The 21,161-nt window shown below is 41.3% G+C and overlaps 1 protein-coding gene across 1 annotated transcript in view; it reads right to left on the reverse strand.

Annotated features, from left to right (window-relative positions):
* Nucleotides 1–4,430: 4,430 nt before the first annotated feature.
* LOC122404650 (zinc finger protein chinmo) overlaps nt 4,431–21,161 on the reverse strand; it is a 56,243-nt gene continuing 39,512 nt past the window's right edge. Inside the window, exon 7 of the mRNA XM_043408813.1 lies at nt 4,431–4,756. Within this exon, the coding sequence (XP_043264748.1) occupies nt 4,524–4,756 (233 nt within the window). The 3' untranslated portion in view covers nt 4,431–4,523. The remainder of the gene's footprint in view (nt 4,757–21,161) is intronic.

Below are 21,161 nucleotides of genomic sequence, written 5' to 3' on the forward strand. Positions count from 1 at the left end.
TGCTTCGACCCTCGATTTCCGTTTCAATCGTGGAGAAATCTATTTTTTTTCTCGATCAATTTAATGATAGAAAGAGAACGTCTTCGAATCGATGAAGAAAGTTTAAAGATTTCGCTGTTTGATAATCGAAGCAAATGTTTTCTGGAGGATTTTTCGATGGGAAAATAACGGAAATTTCAGCGTTGAAACGAAAGCGGGTTTAAGTCCGCGTATGGGTGGTGTTGCTCCTTCGATCGAAGATTCTTTTCGAGGAACGAACGACCCCAAAAGGCGTTCTCGAGTCGCCAACGTCGAAACAAAGGGAATAACGAGCGAATCGGTGTAACACGCGATCGTCGAAAACGTGTAAAAAGCAAAAGAAGGACGAGCACGTGTTACAAAACTAGTTTTACGTTGTTACGAATCTGAATTTATCGTGTTCCCGCGCCCTTTCGCACCCGATCGATTGCTCGTCGTTCACCGTTCGACTCCGCGTGTTTGTACTTACACATATATACATCGAAACTAAAAAAAAAACCCGACTTTTCCAGTACCCTAAATACCCGCGTCGAAAGAACGACGTGTTAACCTAACGATCTTCGGCGGTTCCGTCGCGTGTCGAATGCCACCTCGAAACTACTTAAAACGAAGAAAAAAAAAAAGGAAAAGAATAGTAAAGAAAATAGTCGAAACGAAGAGGAAACCATTTACCAACGCGACGATAAAACTTAACGCTAAAAGAGAAAGAATTCATTGTACGACCTAAAGATTTCCTTAGTACGAGCTCCTTTCGTCCGTCTCCTTCTCTGCTCGGCAGAGTGGTCGAGAAACGGACAGCTTGATCGTAAAAACAAAAACGAAAGAACAAAAATTGAATAAAAAAGAAAAAACGATTCTCGCGATATTAGCTACAATTTTACACTCGTGAACGTGTCCCGCGCTCGATCGTGTGCGACGTATCCCGTCGTAGGTTTTGCGTGTGTTTGTGTGGTAAGTGCGCGCGCGCGCGTGTGTATGTTCCTATCATCACATACGTAAACGACACATAACACTTTTGAATAATCCCTTTCCCACAGCGTCATCGTTTTGAAACCTCTTCTCTCCGATCATTAATTTACGTCGAATAAAAGTAATCCCTGCGTCGTTCGGACGCAATTTTCACCGGGACATCTCCTTTTTCACCCATCCTTGTCGCTATTTCCATTCGCTAGCCTTCAAAATCAACCCCCCCTCGCGCGTCGCTCTTTATCTCTTTTTATCCAGCCGAAAGTCAAAATTAGCCGAGAAACGATCGGAAAACGCGGTTTCGCGAAACTCGTCGACGAGGTGATCCCACGCCTCGAAAGGGAACGGTCTCGCGATCGTGTTCGACGTTTCGTTTCAATTTCTCCCTGCTCGCATACGACCCGGAACCGCTTTAGGAATCGAACGCCGAAATATCTCGCTGCTGAACGACGAAATCCCGATGGTCGTTTCACGGAATAAACGCGCCTCGAGTTAGAAATCGCACGCAGTCTGCAAAAACACATACGCTCGCACATACACACAGACAGACACATGCATCCACTCGCGTGGCTCACTGTTTTCTAGTCGTCGGTTTCATATAAGTTGTACGTATGCAATAATGCGGCTTTGTAAAAAAAACGGTTTCTATTATATGTATATATATATATGTATGTATGTATATATATAATATGTAGAGTTTATATATCACGTGTGTCGACGATCTCGAAGACTTTTCGCTGTCTGGAAGTTCCTCTGGTGCGAGCAAAAAGTGTACGTTCTGTGAACTGATGATTTTCCGGAACATTTTCACGAAATCAAATGGTAGCTCGAGCCTCTGTATCGGTTGATTATTGATCGATTCCACGAAACTCCGACGATATGGGAGGAATTCGCGGCGAGAAGCCTCGAGATCCGCGCTCGTACCCTCTTCGCAGGGTATAACAGCAGAAGAATAGTATCCCGACAAGTAGCAAGCGGCTGTACGGAATGTACAGGTATATTACTGTGGTCGCTCAGTGTTCCCTGTGTTTTATCAATGCGTTATTATAAAACGATGAGGTAGTACTGTCATTACGTATCATCCTTGTTAACGGAACACGTTTCTAAACGTATTTTAAGTGGATAAACGATCATCAAACAAGAACAAACAGCAAAAAAAAGAAAATAAACAGAAATAATAATAATAATAATAATAATAATAAAAAAAAAAAAATCGTGGCGGAAAACAAGCAGAACGGACAATATGCGATACCTCGCGGTCGACGGCGTCTGAACGTCTCTCTTGTATATAATAATATATATCCTAACTCGCGTATGATCTTTTAAATACTAAATAATTCTCTATTCGTCTATTGTCTTTGATACCTTTCGCGGTAGGCGTATCGTTGTGAGATATATAATTCTTGTTGAACATCATTCTGTACCGTGACAGGAAAGAATAAAAAAAAAAGAAGAAGGTTGGTAACGAAAGAAACGAAAGAACAAGAATGTAGGAAAGAAAATATAAGAAACGTCGGGTAGAAGAAAATAGAGATAAAAGTCTGTCAATAAACGCGTCAATACTGCAACAAGTAATATCGTGGTGCCATCCTGACTAGGAGTATCTATGTATATATCTATCTATAGGTACTGTAATATAACTATTGCATTGATCACATACTACACAACCGGTCTAGCGATTAATTCTATGCGCTCTGTTCGTATTGGTCTATTGGTTGTCCATATCCCCTATATCTCGATTCGCGACTATTGCTTCGGACAAAAGTCCGTATTAAACATTGTAAACAGGTAACAAAGTGGTAGTGATTGTTCTCGTGACGTAACGACACGTTGCGATTCTTCCGGGCGAACGGGAACGCGTTAAAAAAATACCGCGCGTTACCAACTGGCCACCTGTTCGAGCTGGCGTCGTTCGAACAACGGTCGGGGGGGCTCGTAAAAAGACGTCGCTCATTATAAAAGACGCGGCTCGTCGCGTTTTCGCCGGGAAGAATCTGCCCACGTGGCGTACACATGGTAACTCGATAGCCTGCTCGTCTCAGAGTCATCGTAATAATCTCATAAATCCTTTTATAAAACGGTATATCTGTACAAAAGGAAAATCGAAAAAAAAAAGAAAAAAAAAAAGCTATAAAGAGACGAAGAAAACGCGTCGCTCTATTCTGGATATGTTTCCACCGATAAAGTCCAGCAATTTGTTTCTACGCGTGTCCCGGTCGAGAAGAACGAACAACCCGAACACGCGATCCCGATTCAGAGTTAAGGAAAAGGTAACCCGATTTTATTATTTTTCTTTCTTTCTTTTGGCACTAACGCGCGAACGTAAACGTAAAAAGTTAGACGATATTGTATATCACCCGTGTCTCGACCTCAACAGCGATTAATAGTACCAGTCGTACCGTGGTAATGTTATCAGTAGTAACAGAGTTTTTTTTTTTTCTCACGCGACGATGCAGTTGATAATTCTTAACCAATGATAACGTTCAACTATCGAATAATAGAATTAAGGTAGCGGCAGTAGTACAACTCTTCCATCAACGTCTCCTGTTCGCTCGTCCATCGTCGTCCATCACGAATATACGGATAGAAACGCGTATTTACCTCGCGCGTAAACAAAAATGCGAAAAGTTCGAACGTTAAACTCTGTTCGGTTCGTATCCGGTGTCCGCTTTCCTCGACTCTTTTCTATTTGCCTCTTCGTCGCGCTCATTTAAACGTTTAGAGTTAATAATTCTTACTTGACGTTGCACTTTCATTGACTAGTTTTGTGATTTGCAGCGTATCCCCGCGAGCGTGTCCGATACGCGCGATACACCCCCTTTTAATTCCCGTCCTCGTGCCTCGTTTGCAAGGCTACGGCTCAGAGCGATCGGACGTCGACGTTTTTTCCCGAGCTTCGTTTCCGTGTCTTCCTCAACCGTTCTCTTCCTGTCCTCCTTCCATCGCGATCCGATCACCGGGTACAATTTTCCTATTTCGCGTTCAACGCCTTCCGCCTCGAGTCCGCGACGACCGTCCATTTTGCGCTCGGTTCGCGGAGAGGAGTCCGGGAGACGACGAATTTCAACGAGAGTCTCTGAAAAGTCCCCTCCCCCCCCCCCCACCCCCACCCCCCTTTGCCCCTTTCGATCCCGTTCGACGATCTCCCGAGACATCGAGGACCAACCGCGAACCAAACGGATCCATTAGCGATCGCGTCTCGAGACGCTTCCTCGAGCTCGACCGCCTGGACGTTGACAGCGTAATTGACAACTATTACGAGCGGATCGTCGCGTTGACCCTTTGCTATCCTCTCGTACGGAGCCAAAGCTCGCGAGGGGCCACGGTTAAAGAGCCTCCGGGCTTGTCAACCGCAGATCCAGAGAGGATGGGGGGAACGCCGTTGACCGACGATGAAGGGAAAAGGTGGACTCTGGCGACACCTTTGACCCGCCTGTTTCCTCGTTCTATGCTCGAAGTCCACTCGCGTTCGTTTCCGTTCCACTCGTTGGCGAGTTCGACGACCACGACGACGACAGCCGACGACGCCGGTCGTCGTTTTACTGTGGCACCGTGTCCGACACCGAGTGGTTCGACTGTTGGAAGGCCTTCAGGTTCAGCTCGGCTTTGTGCTCCCGCGCTATATGGCGTCTGACGGTGTTGTTCCGCGTGAACGTCCGCGAACAAAATGGACAGGGCACCCTGATGCCCTGGTGACGTTGCCGTATGTGAGCGCGCAGGTTCGTCTCGTAGCCGTATAATCTTTCGCAGAATGGACACTTTAGTTTCTTCCCTGAAAAGGAAAATAAGGACGTTCGTTAGATTTGTACAATTACGGATCACGCTTTATTTGTAGCAATTTTATTCGATACAGTACGTGCTTTTCAATTATTTATAAAATATATTTAATCGACCAACCGAATTTTTGTATTTATGGATATAATATTCATGTCGTACATATAACGAAATTAAAAAATTTCAAATCATTCTGGAAAAATTATTTTTGGTTGCGGGGGTCATTTACAATCATTTTTGGTGAATAGATGTACCCACGAAATCCTACCCACTTTCGAGAAAAAAATTCACTAAGTGGACAAATTTTTCGGCGAAATTGAAAACTTTCAAATCATTCTGGAAAAATTATTTTTGGTTGCGGGGGTCATTTACAACCATTTTTGGTGAAGAGATATACCCACGAAATCCTACTCACTTTCGAGAAAAAAATTCACTAGGTGGACAAATTTTTCGGCGAAATTGAAAACTTTCAAATCATTCTGGAAAAATTATATTTGGTTGCGGGGGTCAATTACAATCATTTTTGGTGAAAAGATATACCCCCGAAATCCTACGCACTTTCGAGAAAAAAATTCACAAAGTGAACAAATTTTTCGGCGAAATTGAAAACTGTGAAATCATTCTGGAAAAATTATTTTTGGTTACAGGGGTCAATTACAATCATTTTTGGTGAAGAGATATACCCACGAAATCCTACTCACTTTCGAGAAAAAAATTCACAAAGTGAACAAATTTTTCCGGCGAAATTGAAAACTGTGAAATCATTCTGGAAAAATTATTTTTGGCTGCAGGGGTCAGTTACAATCATTTTTTGTGAAGTGATGTACCCCCGAAATCCTACGCGTTTTCGAGAAAAAAATTCACTAAGTGGACAAATTTTTCGGCGAAATTGAAAAGTTTCTAATCCTTCTAAAAAAATTATTTTTATCTAAAGGGGGTAATTGCAATCATTTTTGGTGAATAGACATACCCTCGAATTCCTACGCAGTTTCGAGAAAAAAATCGAGTAGTTGGACAAATTTTTCGGCGAAATTGAAAAGTTTCTAATCCTTCTAAAAAAATTATTTTTATCTAAAGGGGTTAATTGCAATCATTTTTGTTGAATAGACATGCCCTTGAATTCCTACGCAGTTTCGAGAAAAAAATCGAGTAGGTGGACAAATTTTTCGACGAAATTGAAAAGTTTCTAATCGTTCTAAAAAAATTATTTTTAACTAATGGAGTTAATTACAATCATTTTTGGTGAATAGACATACCCACGAAATCCTACTCACTTTCAAGAAAAAAATTCTTTACCGAAAATATAATGCGTGGTCAGAAATGGATCCCCGGTGTGGTAACAAATATTTATTTCCACGCGTGTGATTGTGGGTTCATTGTTTGTTTAAAAATGTTAACAGAAATCTCACTTGAAACCTCGTATCATAATATTAATATAAACTCAAAAGTTCTCCGAATTACTGGTTTAAACAACATTCATTTAATTAGTCTCCTAAAAGAGCTTAAGAAAGGAGTTCGTGAGGTTCGCCCGAGTGCCAAGAGGGTGTCCGTAAAAAAAGAAGAACCATTGGCCTAGCATAAACATCCTCCTCATCCGAAAACACTGTCATCCGAAACTTCATAAATCTCGCCTTACTCTGTCGTTCCTTCTCTACTTCCCACATCTTTTAAACGCGCGACGAAAGAAGAGTTCAAGTATATTCGAGGGTAAGACAAAGTTCTCTATTTCAACGTGGAAAACTTCTACGCCGTTGAGATACAGGTTTAGATGCTTCGATCGAGTTAGAAATCTCGGAATTCGAAATAAGAACACGTTATCATAGAAACGACGAGTTTTAAACCGATACCTCGCACACCTACATAAAAGCATTTACATCGAAAACACTTCGAAGGATTCATTATACCGAATTTATTTCCGCGTAAACTTCAACTGCCAAACAATAGCGAAGATTTCACGATATTTTCGTGGAATACAGACTCTACCTTCGCGTGTATCGATCAAAGAGATAAACAAGGTTCTTCGACTACGAGAAGAACCGAGGGTGCACGTTACGCAATCGACCTTCTCGTTTTGGCGTTTGTATTCGAGATTCTCCAGCAGTCCCTTCGAACGCGAGTGAAGTTCACGGCACAGGCCAATGGCATCCAGATCGCTGGCACGTGTAAGGCCATCGTGAACGTTGCGAAGTCCCATCGGTCACGATCGGAGTCGCGTCTAAGGCGCCATTTACAAACGTTATTATTTCCCTCAGACCGCGCGGAACCGATCATTAACTCTAAGAAACTAACGTTAACGCGGCTCGACCGTGACTGATCCCAATTCTTCCCGTTTCTCCGAGAATCCCACGAGGGATGTCTTAAAAGATCCCGTTGCTCGCGTTCCTTCCTAACGAAATCGTTCGAACCGATCTTATTATTATCGATGTAAGAGTTTACTGGAACCACCGACAGCGTCGAGCATTTCGTTTCATAACGTTGGAAAGGTCGAGAGGAATGCTAATTCTAGGTCTTGGACCACAAAAATCATGTATCGTTTTCAAATACGGCAAGTCGTGGTAGGGGAAGTCGATGATGGCACCTGGGTACCGGACCACTACTAGCGAACATCTTCGAAACACGACGAAGTTAAGAAAGATGCGTCGTGTAAAGTAAAAAGAAAAGGCAGCACGTGCATCTGTGCGCGGAACCGCCTTGGTTTTTCGGCGGACAGAGGCTAAAAATAGAGCCGGGCCATCCTAGAAAAAGTAAACGGGGCCGCGAGGCTCGATTTCGTGCAGCTGACTAACGAAATTCACAAAGGATCAGTGGCGAAACAAAGGCGAATCCGTGAAGACGTTCGCTACGTGGAATCGAGTGGCTGGAACGAAACGGCGGGGAAGCGGGCGGAAGAAAACGTCGAGGAGCCTGAAACCGAAACTGACGGAGAGGAAGAGAGGAAGAGATAAAGATAGATAAAGGATTACGGGAAATGAGAAAAGGGGGACGAAACGAGACGTGAACGGTGGAGGAGGGGGGATTGCGGTGGGTGGGGAGAAAGCAGGCACGGTGCCCGCGGGGTACGTACGCCCCTGAGATATGCAGAAACGCAAAATGTCGGTGCTGCCCTCGAGAAGCGAAGGCGATCGCTTCCGCGAAAGGCTGCGCCATCTGCTCTGCCTGGAAATTTACGGATTCTCGCGTGTAACGGCGATTATCGCGGGACATCCCCCGAATATATCAAGGAGCGGACCGATCTGCGGCGAGCTTGGACCGCCCGGTGCGTTTCGTGACTCGGGCCGGCCGATTAAATCGATGGGTATCCGGGACTATCGACAGGATAAGTGCACTTTGCAATTGACAGATCTCTCTCGCGGTGGGATAGCTCCTTATTTTTTTAGCAAGATAATTGCACGCTATATTTATTTTGAATATCATAATGTACGATTGTTATTGCAATTTCATGCACGACTCGTCGTAGAATAAATCGCTACGTTTACGATTCCTGTAACTATGAGGTTGATGCATAATTATCCGGCGTTTATAGCGGCTCGTTTTTCATCAGTGAAAAGTAGCGTTTTGTTTATTATTTTTGTATGAAAATAATCTTCTGTATTGTTTTAGAAAAATGCGTGTCGAAAACCATGTTCATATTCGCCATATTATGCTCTACCACTTCGAGAAAGGATGGAAAGCAGCGCAGTCGTTTCGCGATCTCAACGAACTTTTTGGCGAAGGAACAATCAGCGAAAGTCAGTGTAGGGAGTGGTTTGCCCGTTTCAAATCAGGTGATACCACTTACCGAAGCGCCTACGGACTATCACGTCGACCGCTCTTTGAAAAACTGGCAAATGAATAAGATTTACGACGATTTGGATGACTTGGTGGCCGATGTAAAAGCGTGGATCGTCTCTAAGAATCGTGTCTTCGTCGCTCGTGGAATCGACGGTCTGCCAAGCAAATGGGAAGAAGTAATTGAAGTAGACGGTGACTACGCTCCCGAATAATCGTTTAAACAAGTTTTCGTCAAATATTGTTATTAATTTTGTTAAATAAAATTTGTTGAGAAAACGCCGGATAATTATGCATCGACCCTATATATTCATCGATAGAGAGGTGTTTTGCAACAGTCGCAGTAGCAGCGGAACACAAGCAACAGACAAGTAGTACGAGACAAGAGGCGTTATTTCTGGACAGTCTGGAAGACGAATAATTCAACCACGAGTATAGTGCGATAATCAGGCTACGTGGAAGTGTTGCAACAACAGAAAAGAAATCCATGTTACGCGCGGGTTGCGTTCGTGGGTTGTTTCGATCTAAGGGTTGCACTCGTATAGCCAGCAAAAAGGAAAAGGAACCTCTGGAAACTTTTGTAAAATTTCTATGGGGGAAACGAAGGGAAAATTTGATCGAAGGTGGAGCAGTTTTCGAGAAAAATTATTTCGAGCACGAAGACGCTCCCGCTTCGACGTACACGTGCGCAATGGATTCCACGAAAGTGACCCTGACACGTGCTCGCGAAATAAAAATTCGATAACACTGTTGCGTATATTCTGCAACGATATTACGTGTAAAATTTATTTCTGAGAGCGTTTCCAACGATGGGATCGCTGGACAGCTTTATGCAGCACACGCCCGGGAAAAGTCGAAATCCTTTCTGCTTTGGATGTACAGGGTCAACCGCAAAACTTGACTGGCTTAATTCATTCTATTACTAGTGGACAGTTGAAAGAGCTTTCTGTTCTAATTTTTCAATCTTAGTATTAAAAATTTTTTAAATTATCACGCATCATCATTTCTGTAAACAGACGAGGAGAAAATGAGTAATATTTTCGAGTGAAAATTAGTTTCACGATGCGCGCGAGGAAAACTTAACTATGGGTCAGAGGTGTCCCGGTTGTCTCAACTACCAAAGATTGAAGTTTTCGATATTTCTAGTCGAATACCCTGGTGTATGTATATTTCGTAATGAATACCGTCGAAAGGAGCCATTCTGTCGCTGGAAACAGTAGTCGAAACGTAAGAAGAAAGATGAATCGGATAATTTCACGAGTTTTCGTTGGATCCTCGAAGACGGGGACCCTGAAACGGTCCGTGGGAGGACGGAAAACAAGGAATCCACGATTCGGCCTTCGATTTCTCGTGCGTGTTCGACCGAAGGGCCAACGAAGCGAGGAAAGCCCGCAACAGTCCGCGTTCGGTCGGCTCGATTCCGCGCTGGCCTCAGAAAGGGGAAAATGGAAAGGTTCGGTTACGAGACGCAGCAGCCTCCAAGGTCTTTCTCGACCATCGCGGAGGCCTGACCCTTTTCCCTTTTCGGCTAAATGGATCGAACGAATAACATCGAGATACTCTCGACGGAGCCCTACCACAACGCGGCTTCGTTCGATCGATCGATCGCCGCTGGATATCACCTTATCAGCGGGGATTTTTACCCCAACCGCTTCTCCTCTCTGTTCATCATCGTCCTTCCTCCTTCGAATTACGAAAACTCGCAACAACTATTACACACTCGACTCGAAAACACGTAGAATATACCTTCATTGTTATTGCGAACGAATTCGTTTTCGTTTATGCTGGTTAAATTAGTTGGCCACCCGGTAGATACAGTTCGAAGAGAGGCGTCGATGACACAACTCTTCCGAAAGCCAAAATAAAGAGCGCTTTCCGCGCTCACACGTGCGTCTGGATAAAAAGTTTTCTGGATGGGGCCCGGTCTCGTGGGAAATCTAGTGAATCTTGAGCACAGACGCGACGCCAAGTCGGTCACGATGAAAAGGAGACACGTTCTATCGAAGTGTGAGAAAACGAAGTGCACACAGCCAGCCCGGAATTAAATGTTGGACGTATAAATAGTTTGCTTGAATTTTGACCACGATTCCGGAAACCTGTCCCCACTGTGCACGGTGTCGAAACGGATCGCCCGGGGTGTTCGTACGCGTCGTGATCGCACGAGGAAGCACGACGAATACACGCGGGAAGCGTAGGAGCCCATGGATCGTCAGTCCTTGACACATTTCGCCCGATGGCGCCAAATTGGTCGTCGCTCGGCCGGCACGCTGGCCATCGCAAACGGGAGGAGAAACAAAAGAAATCGCGTCCTATGGCCAAGGGAGGATTATTCCGACCACAGCCGGAAAAGCTCGTGACACGATCGAAAGATCCGATTCGATAAACGAAGTATCTTCTGTTTCTCGATGATCTACGCACCGCGACAAAAAGAGTCATTTTGATACTTTTCCATAAACGTAGTTAAATAATAGCAATTTTTATATTATACATCACTAGTCTGCGGATCTTTATGCAAATTCACATTTTTCTTAATAGAATTAATGAAATCAGAGCTTTATAGAACTCTGTCTCAAGCCCTGAATATAATAATTCGTATCTTACTTTATCTCTTATATTTTTGCATATTAAATACATTCTGTAGTTTTTTGAGAATTCAAATTTCCCCTAAATGCATAAACATCCGCAGTCTAATTATTACATTTTTGGAATTATACATTTTCCTTTTATCGTTTCAAATCTACCGTTTCTTTCAAACTTTTCTTTGTTTAGAGGCGTTTTCGAAATTGTATGAAAAACACCATCCTGCCAGTGACTCGATAACGAACGATCGAATAATCGTGTACCACTAATAAAGACTTGATCGCGACTCGAGTATCATAAGATCGATTCTTCGTCTATTGCAGTGGCTTCTAAACCGAGTAATTATTTATTGTTACTAGATTGCGGATCTTTATGCAAATTCACATTTTTATTAATAGAATTAATGAAATCAGAGCTTTATAGAACTTTGTCTCAAGCCCTAAATATAATAATTCGTATCTTACTTTAAGTATCTCTTATATTTTTGCATATTAAATACATTCTGTAGTTTTTTGAGAATTCAAATTTCCCCTAAATGCACAAACATCCGCAGTCTAATTATTACATTTTTGGAATTATACATTTTCCTTTTATCGTTTCAAATCTACCGTTTCTTTCAAACTTTTCTTTGTTTAGAGGCGTTTTCGAAATTGTATGAAAAACACCATCCTGCCAGTGACTCGATAACGAACGATCGAATAATCGTGTACCACTAATAAAGACTTGATCGCGACTCGAGTATCATAAGATCGATTCTTCGTCTATTGCAGTGGCTTCTAAACCGAGTAATTATTTATTGTTACTAGATTGCGGATCTTTATGCAAATTCACATTTTTATTAATAGAATTAATGAAATCAGAGCTTTATAGAACTTTGTCTCAAGCCCTAAATATAATAATTCGTATCTTACTTTAAGTATCTCTTATATTTTTGCATATTAAATACATTCTGTAGTTTTTTGAGAATTCAAATTTCCCCTAAATGCACAAACATCCGCAGTCTAATTATTACATTTTTGGAATTATACATTTTCCTTTTATCGTTTCAAATCTACCGTTTCTTTCAAACTTTTCTTTGTTTAGAGGCGTTTTCGAAATTGTATGAAAAACACCATCCTGCCAATGACTCGGTAACGAACGATCGAATAATCGTGTACCACTAATAAAGACTTGATCGCGACTCGAGTATCATAAGATCGATTCTTCGTCTATTGCAGTGGCTTCTAAACCGAGTAATTATTTATTGTTACTAGATTGCGGATCTTTATGCAAATTCACATTTTTATTAATAGAATTAATGAAATCAGAGCTGTATAGAACTCTGTCTCAAGCCCTAAATATAATAATTCGTATCTTACTTTAAGTATCTCTTATATTTTTGCATATTAAATACATTCTGTAGTTTTTTGAGAATTCAAATTTCCCCTAAATGCACAAACATCCGCAGTCTAATTATTACATTTTTGGAATTATACATTTTCCTTTTATCGTTTCAAATCTACCGTTTCTTTCAAACTTTTCTTTGTTTAGAGGCGTTTTCGAAATTGTATGAAAAACACCATCCTGCCAGTGACTCGATAACGAACGATCGAATAATCGTGTACCACTAATAAAGACTTGATCGCGACTCGAGTATCATAAGATCGATTCTTCGTCTATTGCAGTGGCTTCTAAACCGAGTAATTATTTATTGTTACTAGATTGCGGATCTTTATGCAAATTCACATTTTTATTAATAGAATTAATGAAATCAGAGCTTTATAGAACTTTGTCTCAAGCCCTAAATATAATAATTCGTATCTTACTTTAAGTATCTCTTATATTTTTGCATATTAAATACATTCTGTAGTTTTTTGAGAATTCAAATTTCCCCTAAATGCACAAACATCCGCAGTCTAATTATTACATTTTTGGAATTATACATTTTCCTTTTATCGTTTCAAATCTACCGTTTCTTTCAAACTTTTCTTTGTTTAGAGGCGTTTTCGAAATTGTATGAAAAACACCATCCTGCCAATGACTCGGTAACGAACGATCGAATAATCGTGTACCACTAATAAAGACTTGATCGCGACTCGAGTATCATAAGATCGATTCTTCGTCTATTGCTGTGGCTTCTAAACCGAGTAATTATTTATTGTTACTAGACTGCGGATCTTTATGCAAATTCACATTTTTATTAATAGAATTAATGAAATCAGAGCTGTATAGAACTCTGTCTCAAGCCCTAAATATAATAATTCGTATCTTACTTTAAGTATCTCTTATATTTTTGCATATTAAATACATTCTGTAGTTTTTTGAGAATTCAAATTTCCCCTAAATGCACAAACATCCGCAGTCTAATTATTACATTTTTGGAATTATACATTTTCCTTTTATCGTTTCAAATCTACCGTTTCTTTCAAACTTTTCTTTGTTTAGAGGCGTTTTCGAAATTGTATGAAAAACACCATCCTGCCAATGACTCGATAACGAACGATCGAATAATCGTGTACCACTAATAAAGACTTGATCGCGACTCGAGTATCATAAGATCGATTCTTCGTCTATTGCTGTGGCTTCTAAACCGAGTAATTATTTATTGTTACTAGACTGCGGATCTTTATGCAAATTCACATTTTTATTAATAGAATTAATGAAATCAGAGCTGTATAGAACTCTGTCTCAAGCCCTGAATATAATAATTCGTATCTTACTTTATCTCTTATATTTTTTCATATTAAATACATTTTGTAGTGTTTTGAGAATTCAAATTTCCTCTAAATGCATAAACATCTGCAGTCTATACATCACTCTTCGGTTAATAATAGAGTCAATTGTCCTAATATGGAATACGTTCCTAATTTGCAATACTGTGATATTAGAGAATCGTGATTTTGACATCTATTGACATCGATTACGATTGTCATTTGTTGCAAAACTAGCGTAAAAGTATATTGGAGAAAATATCGCAGTCCGAGTTTTTGCAATGTGGTCTTTCATCTAATATTATGCAGAATAAGTGCATCAGCTTTAAGTTAGCTGGATTATTTCTTAAAAAGTAGAAAACCAACATCAATAATTCATCGAAATTTGAAACAAATAGAAATTTATATAAATAGACGAACGAAGTTTGAGCTTGACTGCACGAATATTTTTGTCAGGATATAATAAGATTGAACCTTCTGAATCAAACTATAATCAATATCCAGGCTTACTAACAGCGTTGAATTACAATTTAATAAAAAATGAAACAATCCTTGTAGCGACGATACAATGGAAGTGGAAGTTCAATCATTAACATATGGAACAACCCGATATATAAATTTCTTAAGAAACCCTCGGTGAAACTTCCCTGTTAATTCACCCCTCTGGTCTTGTTTTCAACTCACTTTGCGAACATCAAAGAATTTCAAGCTATCGTCATTCCTTCGTGGACTCGAATTATTAACGCAAAAAAGATAGAAATGTTTCTTACGTGGGATCGAAGGCGTCCAGTAGTCTTAGCGTACGGTCAAAGACGAGAGCTGTGAGGAAAGCGGATCGAGGAGGAAGAGGGTAAGGAAAATCAATGTCAGCCAGCGGGCGTTGCAACCCGAAATCAAGGGAGCTCTGGACCACCCTCCTTTTCCTTAGAACCCTGGTCGATCCCTGGCTGCAAGGGGTGCCAACCCTCTTGTACCCCCCGAAGAAAGACCGGAGGAAACCATAACCTGCACAACGGTCCACTTTCGAGACCTCGTCGAATCGGAATACTTCTATCTTCTAGCTCCCTCCGGGGCGTTCCTGTCGCCCGTTTTACGCCTTGGCGTGATTTCCCTCCGCATTCGCGTCTAATATTTTGACTTTTTGCTTTCGGTTTCACCCGTGGACGCCGCGTTAAAGACGACGTTCGCCACGCGTTGAATTATTTATGGAGATCGACGATCACAAACGCGCCAGATAAACCGAAGCTGTACTTCGTGAAATTATTCCGCGTTCCGGGGACGAAGTTGGCGCGACAAGGTCGAGTTCAAGTTTCGATTCGTGTTTACTTTTGATTCTTCCTCTTCCCACGAAGGTATTACACAAACAGATAACACGCGATGTCATAGGATACCACGAAAGGGCAGCGACGATTATACCGGGACAATATTGGAACAAAGAAATACGATTTCCATCGATTTCTAATTAGGAGCCCCGAATGTACATCGATCAAACCCTTTGGATTCGGCTCTCCCCTCTGAAGAGGCATCCAGCAACGAATTTCGATCTACACTCTAACGAAACACAACGATATTATTGTTTTAAAGTGATTATATAAGACGAGATATGTTTACTTGGATATTTACTATCTATTTCGTAAGAAAGTGTGCTCGAGTTAATAGTAGGTGGTCGAAGAAAGGTCTCCGAGTGCAAAAGTAATATTGCTTCGTTCATGAACGTAACACGAGCTTGACGAATTAATTATTTATCATTAAATTGAAGCACTTTTTCTGAATGATAAAAACGTACTATTTAATAACAAAGAGAAATTCATTTTGACGTTGCAAAAATGTTCGGCCGTTAAACGCTTAACTGGCGTAATTTTCGTGAAAAAGCCTTGAATCGCGCGATAACATTGATTTAACTTGAATTTGTGTAACTCCTGCAATATTAAGATTAACGGCGTGACATTTTTTCGTGGATCTCGAGTCATGTTTTTCCTTTCTCCCGACGATAAATAACAAGTTCTCGAGCGACGGTGGAGCCATTTTTGGTTTTATGACCCATTTTCTCTGTTAATACGTTTGATATCAACGAATTTTTGGAGAATACTAAGCCTCCGAAATACACGTATCTACACATGTAAAGCTTGTGTTTGCAAACGGCGATAATGGGCGATTGAACTGATATAGTAGAACGAATACATCGAATACACGTGTTGGTCGACCAAATATTTTCGCGACGCTAAAATTAGTCATTATTTCCTTCGTTACACATTACACGATAAACTATGCAAACGAAACAAATAGATGTTACGTTATTTGCGTTCCTAACGTAACAAAACACTGTTGGAATCTATTGACTATGTTTATGATCTAAATATAACCTTACGTGAATAATTGTTCTTTTACACTACCCGATATATTTCATTGAACCTGCCAAATTTCAAAACTAATCTTTTTTATGCAGATAACTTAATTAATACTTTCTATTTTTTTATTATATTTACGCGCATCCATGATGGTTGTTCCTCGTAAGTACTAATTCTATATATAACGATAATAATACGCGTTTGTTTTGTAGTTTATAATAATATTAGTAACAAGATTGTTTGAAATTAAACTTATACACAAAGTAATAACGTACAATGTAGCATACAGCCCGAACATTAATGCGAGTCTCTACACAGAGATCCATACATATATATACATATCTCGTGGTAATTACGTTCATCAGCCGATAATGCACACATGCGCGTCGTGCAAGTTGTTATCTCAGCGTCGCGAGAATAGTGTACGAGTATACCGATATCTAACACACAAGTGAAGTTACGTCTGCTCGCAAAATTCTGATTCTACTGTTTCTACGGTTGTAAACCGCAGAATTAATACACGAACGAGCAACTCGGAACGATTTAGTTCGGAGTTTTAACAATTCATGGTGTTACAAATTGGATAAGTAGCTTTTTAGACATTCCCCTACTATTCGAAATATCAAGTCTCTCGAAACAGACGTATCGTGAAAACAAAGTATCGTAGAACGAATTCCTAGTTTCTCCTAAAATCGATCGTCTTACCCAAAACTAACAAATGCTGTTCGGTCTGTTTTCGCAAGAAAAGAACATTCTACGCGGTAAGTGTGCACGAAACGATACCGCGGATAAGTATCGCGCATTTGATAAACTAATCGACGACACAAGTTGCAAAATGTCCTTGCTCGCGTCACGTTTCCATTTGCAACGTGTCGACCGTCGTCGTACCAACGGTCAATTATCCAACGTGTCCTCGCAATGGGAACTTTTCACGCCAGAACACACGAATCCGCCATTTATTAGAGGCATTAGAGATTACGGAGAAACCAGGCGAAGATTCCGAGATTAGGACGTTTTCAAATTGTCACGCTGACGTTTTCGATTACGACATACGTGACCCGCGTCCCCGGAGCTCGTGGCGTTCGCGCGCGCCGTTTGTACAACGATAATTTATTATTTTCGGAAATGACCTTCCACGGTGCAGCGAAAATATTCCGCGAGATGGATCCGCCTCCGACGAGGAGAAGAAAGAGAGAAAAAGAAATGTGGGTTGGGACGCGCGCACAGTCGCGCGTCGTGTACGTGCACGCGCGCTCGCGCGCTACGCGGCTCGGCCCTCTCCGCATAGTTGCGCACACAAACGACCGAGGAGCACGCAAACCTTGCGCGTTCACGAACTTTTGGCGGCACGTGCACTCACACAACCCTACGCCACTGGCTGCACACACGAACGCCGCGTCCGTTTGTGCGCGCACGCATTCGTTTATTGATTGGTGCGTGCCGCGGTAGGCACGGCTCTACAAAATTCGGCACCCCACGACCGCGCTCCCGGAAAATCGTCGGTGCATTCCGCACGGGAATCGAGCAAACTCCATTCGCCAATAACGAACAATTGTTGACAGTTGGGTTTACGAAACACGTCGATTCGAATATCGTAAATATTATTTGTTAGCAATTTATGTCAAATTTAATCGACGTGATAAATACACACCCTAAATGCAATGAGTGTCCATAAACCTAGTGTTAAATGCGTTAGCAATGTTTGCAACTTGGCTTTCCACTGAAACCTCATGAAGATAACCTTTACTCCTTAATTTTACCTGCATTTTTTCAGTATCGTCGTAAGCGATGTCTTTTTTCTTTCTTCGCCTTTTCATTTCTCGTAAAATAATTTAATGAGGTTGCGTCCAGTGACCTTGCCAGCCATTGCATTGGTGACCTTCGACCGTGTCAAGGTTACTTCATAAAACGCGGTTGACTCGTACTGCCAAGACAGAAACTATATAACATTCTCATTTAAAAGACAAGAAACGACTACCGAATTATACATAAAAAATAACAAAGCCTATCGTTTAATAATTATACCAAACGGCGCTTATAAACTACGAACACACATGGATTCCCAATTATCGACCAATTAATTAGAATATAATCCGTAAATACGTTTCGATTTCGTTAGGCCAATTCCTCGTCGAAGGAAACCCCGATAACGCGACATTCTGATACAGATAATTTTCGAGCAGGTCGTGTATATATCTCTCCCCTCCCAGTCGCGTTGTCGCTCGCACGAAATACATACGTCGAATTCGACCGACATTTTGGAATCGCCCGGCGCTGTAGTAAATTTGCACCCACGCCTGGCTGTCGCCCAATTCCATCTACCCTTTCTCCACCCCCCACGCCTCAAAAATACACGCGCCGGGCCTGCGAGCAGCTGGCGCTATCTCGCGACTGCGTCTCGAAACTTCCGCAGTGCCATTTTTCTCAAACACGATGCAACGACGATAACAACGGACACGGAAGGGAAATGGGTAAAATTCTTATCTAAACAATGCATTCGAATAAAGATAAACAATTTAAATTAAAAGGTACGTTCGACCCTCTTACGACTCTGAAAACACGATTTCGATAAAACGGGGTATGAAGAGGTCTCTCGAGGGCCAGGACTGAGACAAAGTTTTATTATAGAATAAATTATTCAAACGACCACAAGGGGTTAAAAAATCATTTGTTCGATCTCAATTGGAATCATCGATGCGTATGTTTGAGGAAAATTATTTTCTTCGATTCACGGTTTGTTTACTGGCCACGATTTGACGTTACGGAGCTCCGCGACTTCGTTCATCTGCGCGAAGGAAATCGTGGATCAGTAACGAAGAGGTCTCGTGGGAAAGAGATAGATACAGGAAAGGAGAGGACGTCGAGGGAGGGCAAGTTGGAGGAAGGGCGGGAACGAGAGTTGAGGATTTCCAACGAAGATAGGGTTACGTATTGTGCGAAGGGAATAGCGTCAGGCTAACGCGGCCGTCCGTTGTTTTATTCGTACTTGTCAGAGCGAGAAGCGTAGTAATAAAGCTTGCGGAAGGGTCGAGATGTACTCCGGTTTGTTTTGTGATAGTCGTCGTGGCTCTCCAATAATAAAAATAAAAATTGTTCCTCGCGAGATCGTGCCCTCGTTAACATGAATAATTTCGTGTGTAAGATAAGGTGCCTGGAAGGGAACGGCTAAATGTCGTTATCATTTTCGAGGTCACGAAAATTATGTCGATCACAGAATTACATAGGGGAAGCGATTCGAAGCCCTCGGCTATTTTCGAAGGGAAGTAATTTACCTGCACGAATAAAAGATTGAACTTAACGTCGATAACGATGAAGATTTTAATCACTTTTGGTTGACAATCGTGGCAGAATTTAAGGCATTTATTGTTATAAGGTATAACGATTTATAATTTAATTTAGAGGGTCTGATTGTGTAAATGAATTTTTCGTATTTCTCTTTTAATATTTTTGTTTGCAATGTTTTGCGATTGCACAACTACCGTGACAACGAGAACCTAAGAACAATTTTCAACGTCTTTCTTAGGTTAATCAAATTGTAAAAATAATGGAAAAAATATATTGTTATGTATCGTTAGATAAAAGATTATCTGCCTATATGGTATGATTTAAAATATATAGAAAATTGTTACTGAAATGTTCGATCGGGGCCACCGGCGAGTCGGCCTGACGAGCAAAGAACGAGCAAGCGTGTCGTTTCGGTCAGATATATGTACACCGTTTATCAGCGTCGGTCGTACGACAGGCCCTCTGACGGCGTTATCATGAAATATTTCTTGACCCGAATTCGGCATTGCACGAGACCCACTCTCCATTCTATCAGGCGTTCTAACGGTTAACATTGGCCGGCGCGTGTGCGTGAGCGTCGGCTGTACGATGGTTGCGTGCGTAGAAACGATACGTGCAATCCCAATTCCCCTAACCACGCGTGCGAATAAAACAAAAAAAAAATAATATATACACGCGAGTATACCGGTCGATGCGCAGATGTAGGTGAAAGATTATGCGTTATCACCGACCAACGAAGCGATTACGCCCCTTCCGCGTCTCACCAACCGATAGATATACATACGTGCAATCGTTGCAATCTGTGTGATTGTACACGTGTCTCTCTGCACAACGTCGGTTTATTCATTGACCCTAGCTTCGAGTAAATCTTCCTCAAAATTGGAACCACGCCTTTCGAATAACATTTTATATATTTAAACATGAACATTTAGTGACTAAACTTATTTTATGTAGCAATTTCGGTCTTCTTCGATGTTCAGTATCGGATACAAGTAATTACTTTCTGGTAGAATAGAAGGGCCTATTATTTATGAGGGATTACTCGGAACGAAAGTGAATTTACAAAGTTTCGTTGGAACGTCGCGTTTCAGTAATTCGTTTGGCGTAGTTTCAACGTCCAAATATACGTATTATACCGGTTAAAAAATATCAGAATAACTTTAATCGAAGTACTTAGTCGCGTCTTTAATTCAGGATACTGCGATTCTCCTGCACACTGCTACGCTCTGTCGATCAATAAAAGTCCTGCGGATGGCTGTCGCGTCCAATTTCGGTCCTACTCCTGGCAAAGTCAATGGGTTCGTTCGATGGCGACGATATCGTCTCAACTTCAAAAAGTTTGGAACCAGCACGTTAAAAACGAGAGAAAATATAAAACGAAAAGTGTACAGAGCATTCAGATTGGCCAAAAAACTCGAATCCTCGAGCATTGTTTCAATAACGTTATCTCGTGCACGATGTTACGAAATAAAGAATCGTACAAATTGAAACTAATAAAAAGCTACATTAGCGAAAGTAAATTTTATAATACATAAAAAGAATCGAAGTTTCTCAAGTCACTTTACATTTGTCTTCCCGAATATTAAGAACGAGAGGGACCATTTTATTTAATACGTGAAAAGCTCTCGAATAAATGTTGGAATATTATTTCAATTAAATGTCATTATATTCTCCTCGTAGGATGTTACAGAATAGCGTTGCAACACCCGTGGCACCGAATCCGAGCAGAAAG

The sequence above is a fragment of the Colletes gigas genome, unplaced genomic scaffold, assembly GCF_013123115.1.
Source record: "Colletes gigas isolate AHSC1104 unplaced genomic scaffold, ASM1312311v1 Colletes_gigas_Sc00003, whole genome shotgun sequence".
Classification (NCBI taxonomy): Eukaryota; Metazoa; Arthropoda; class Insecta; order Hymenoptera; family Colletidae; genus Colletes; species Colletes gigas.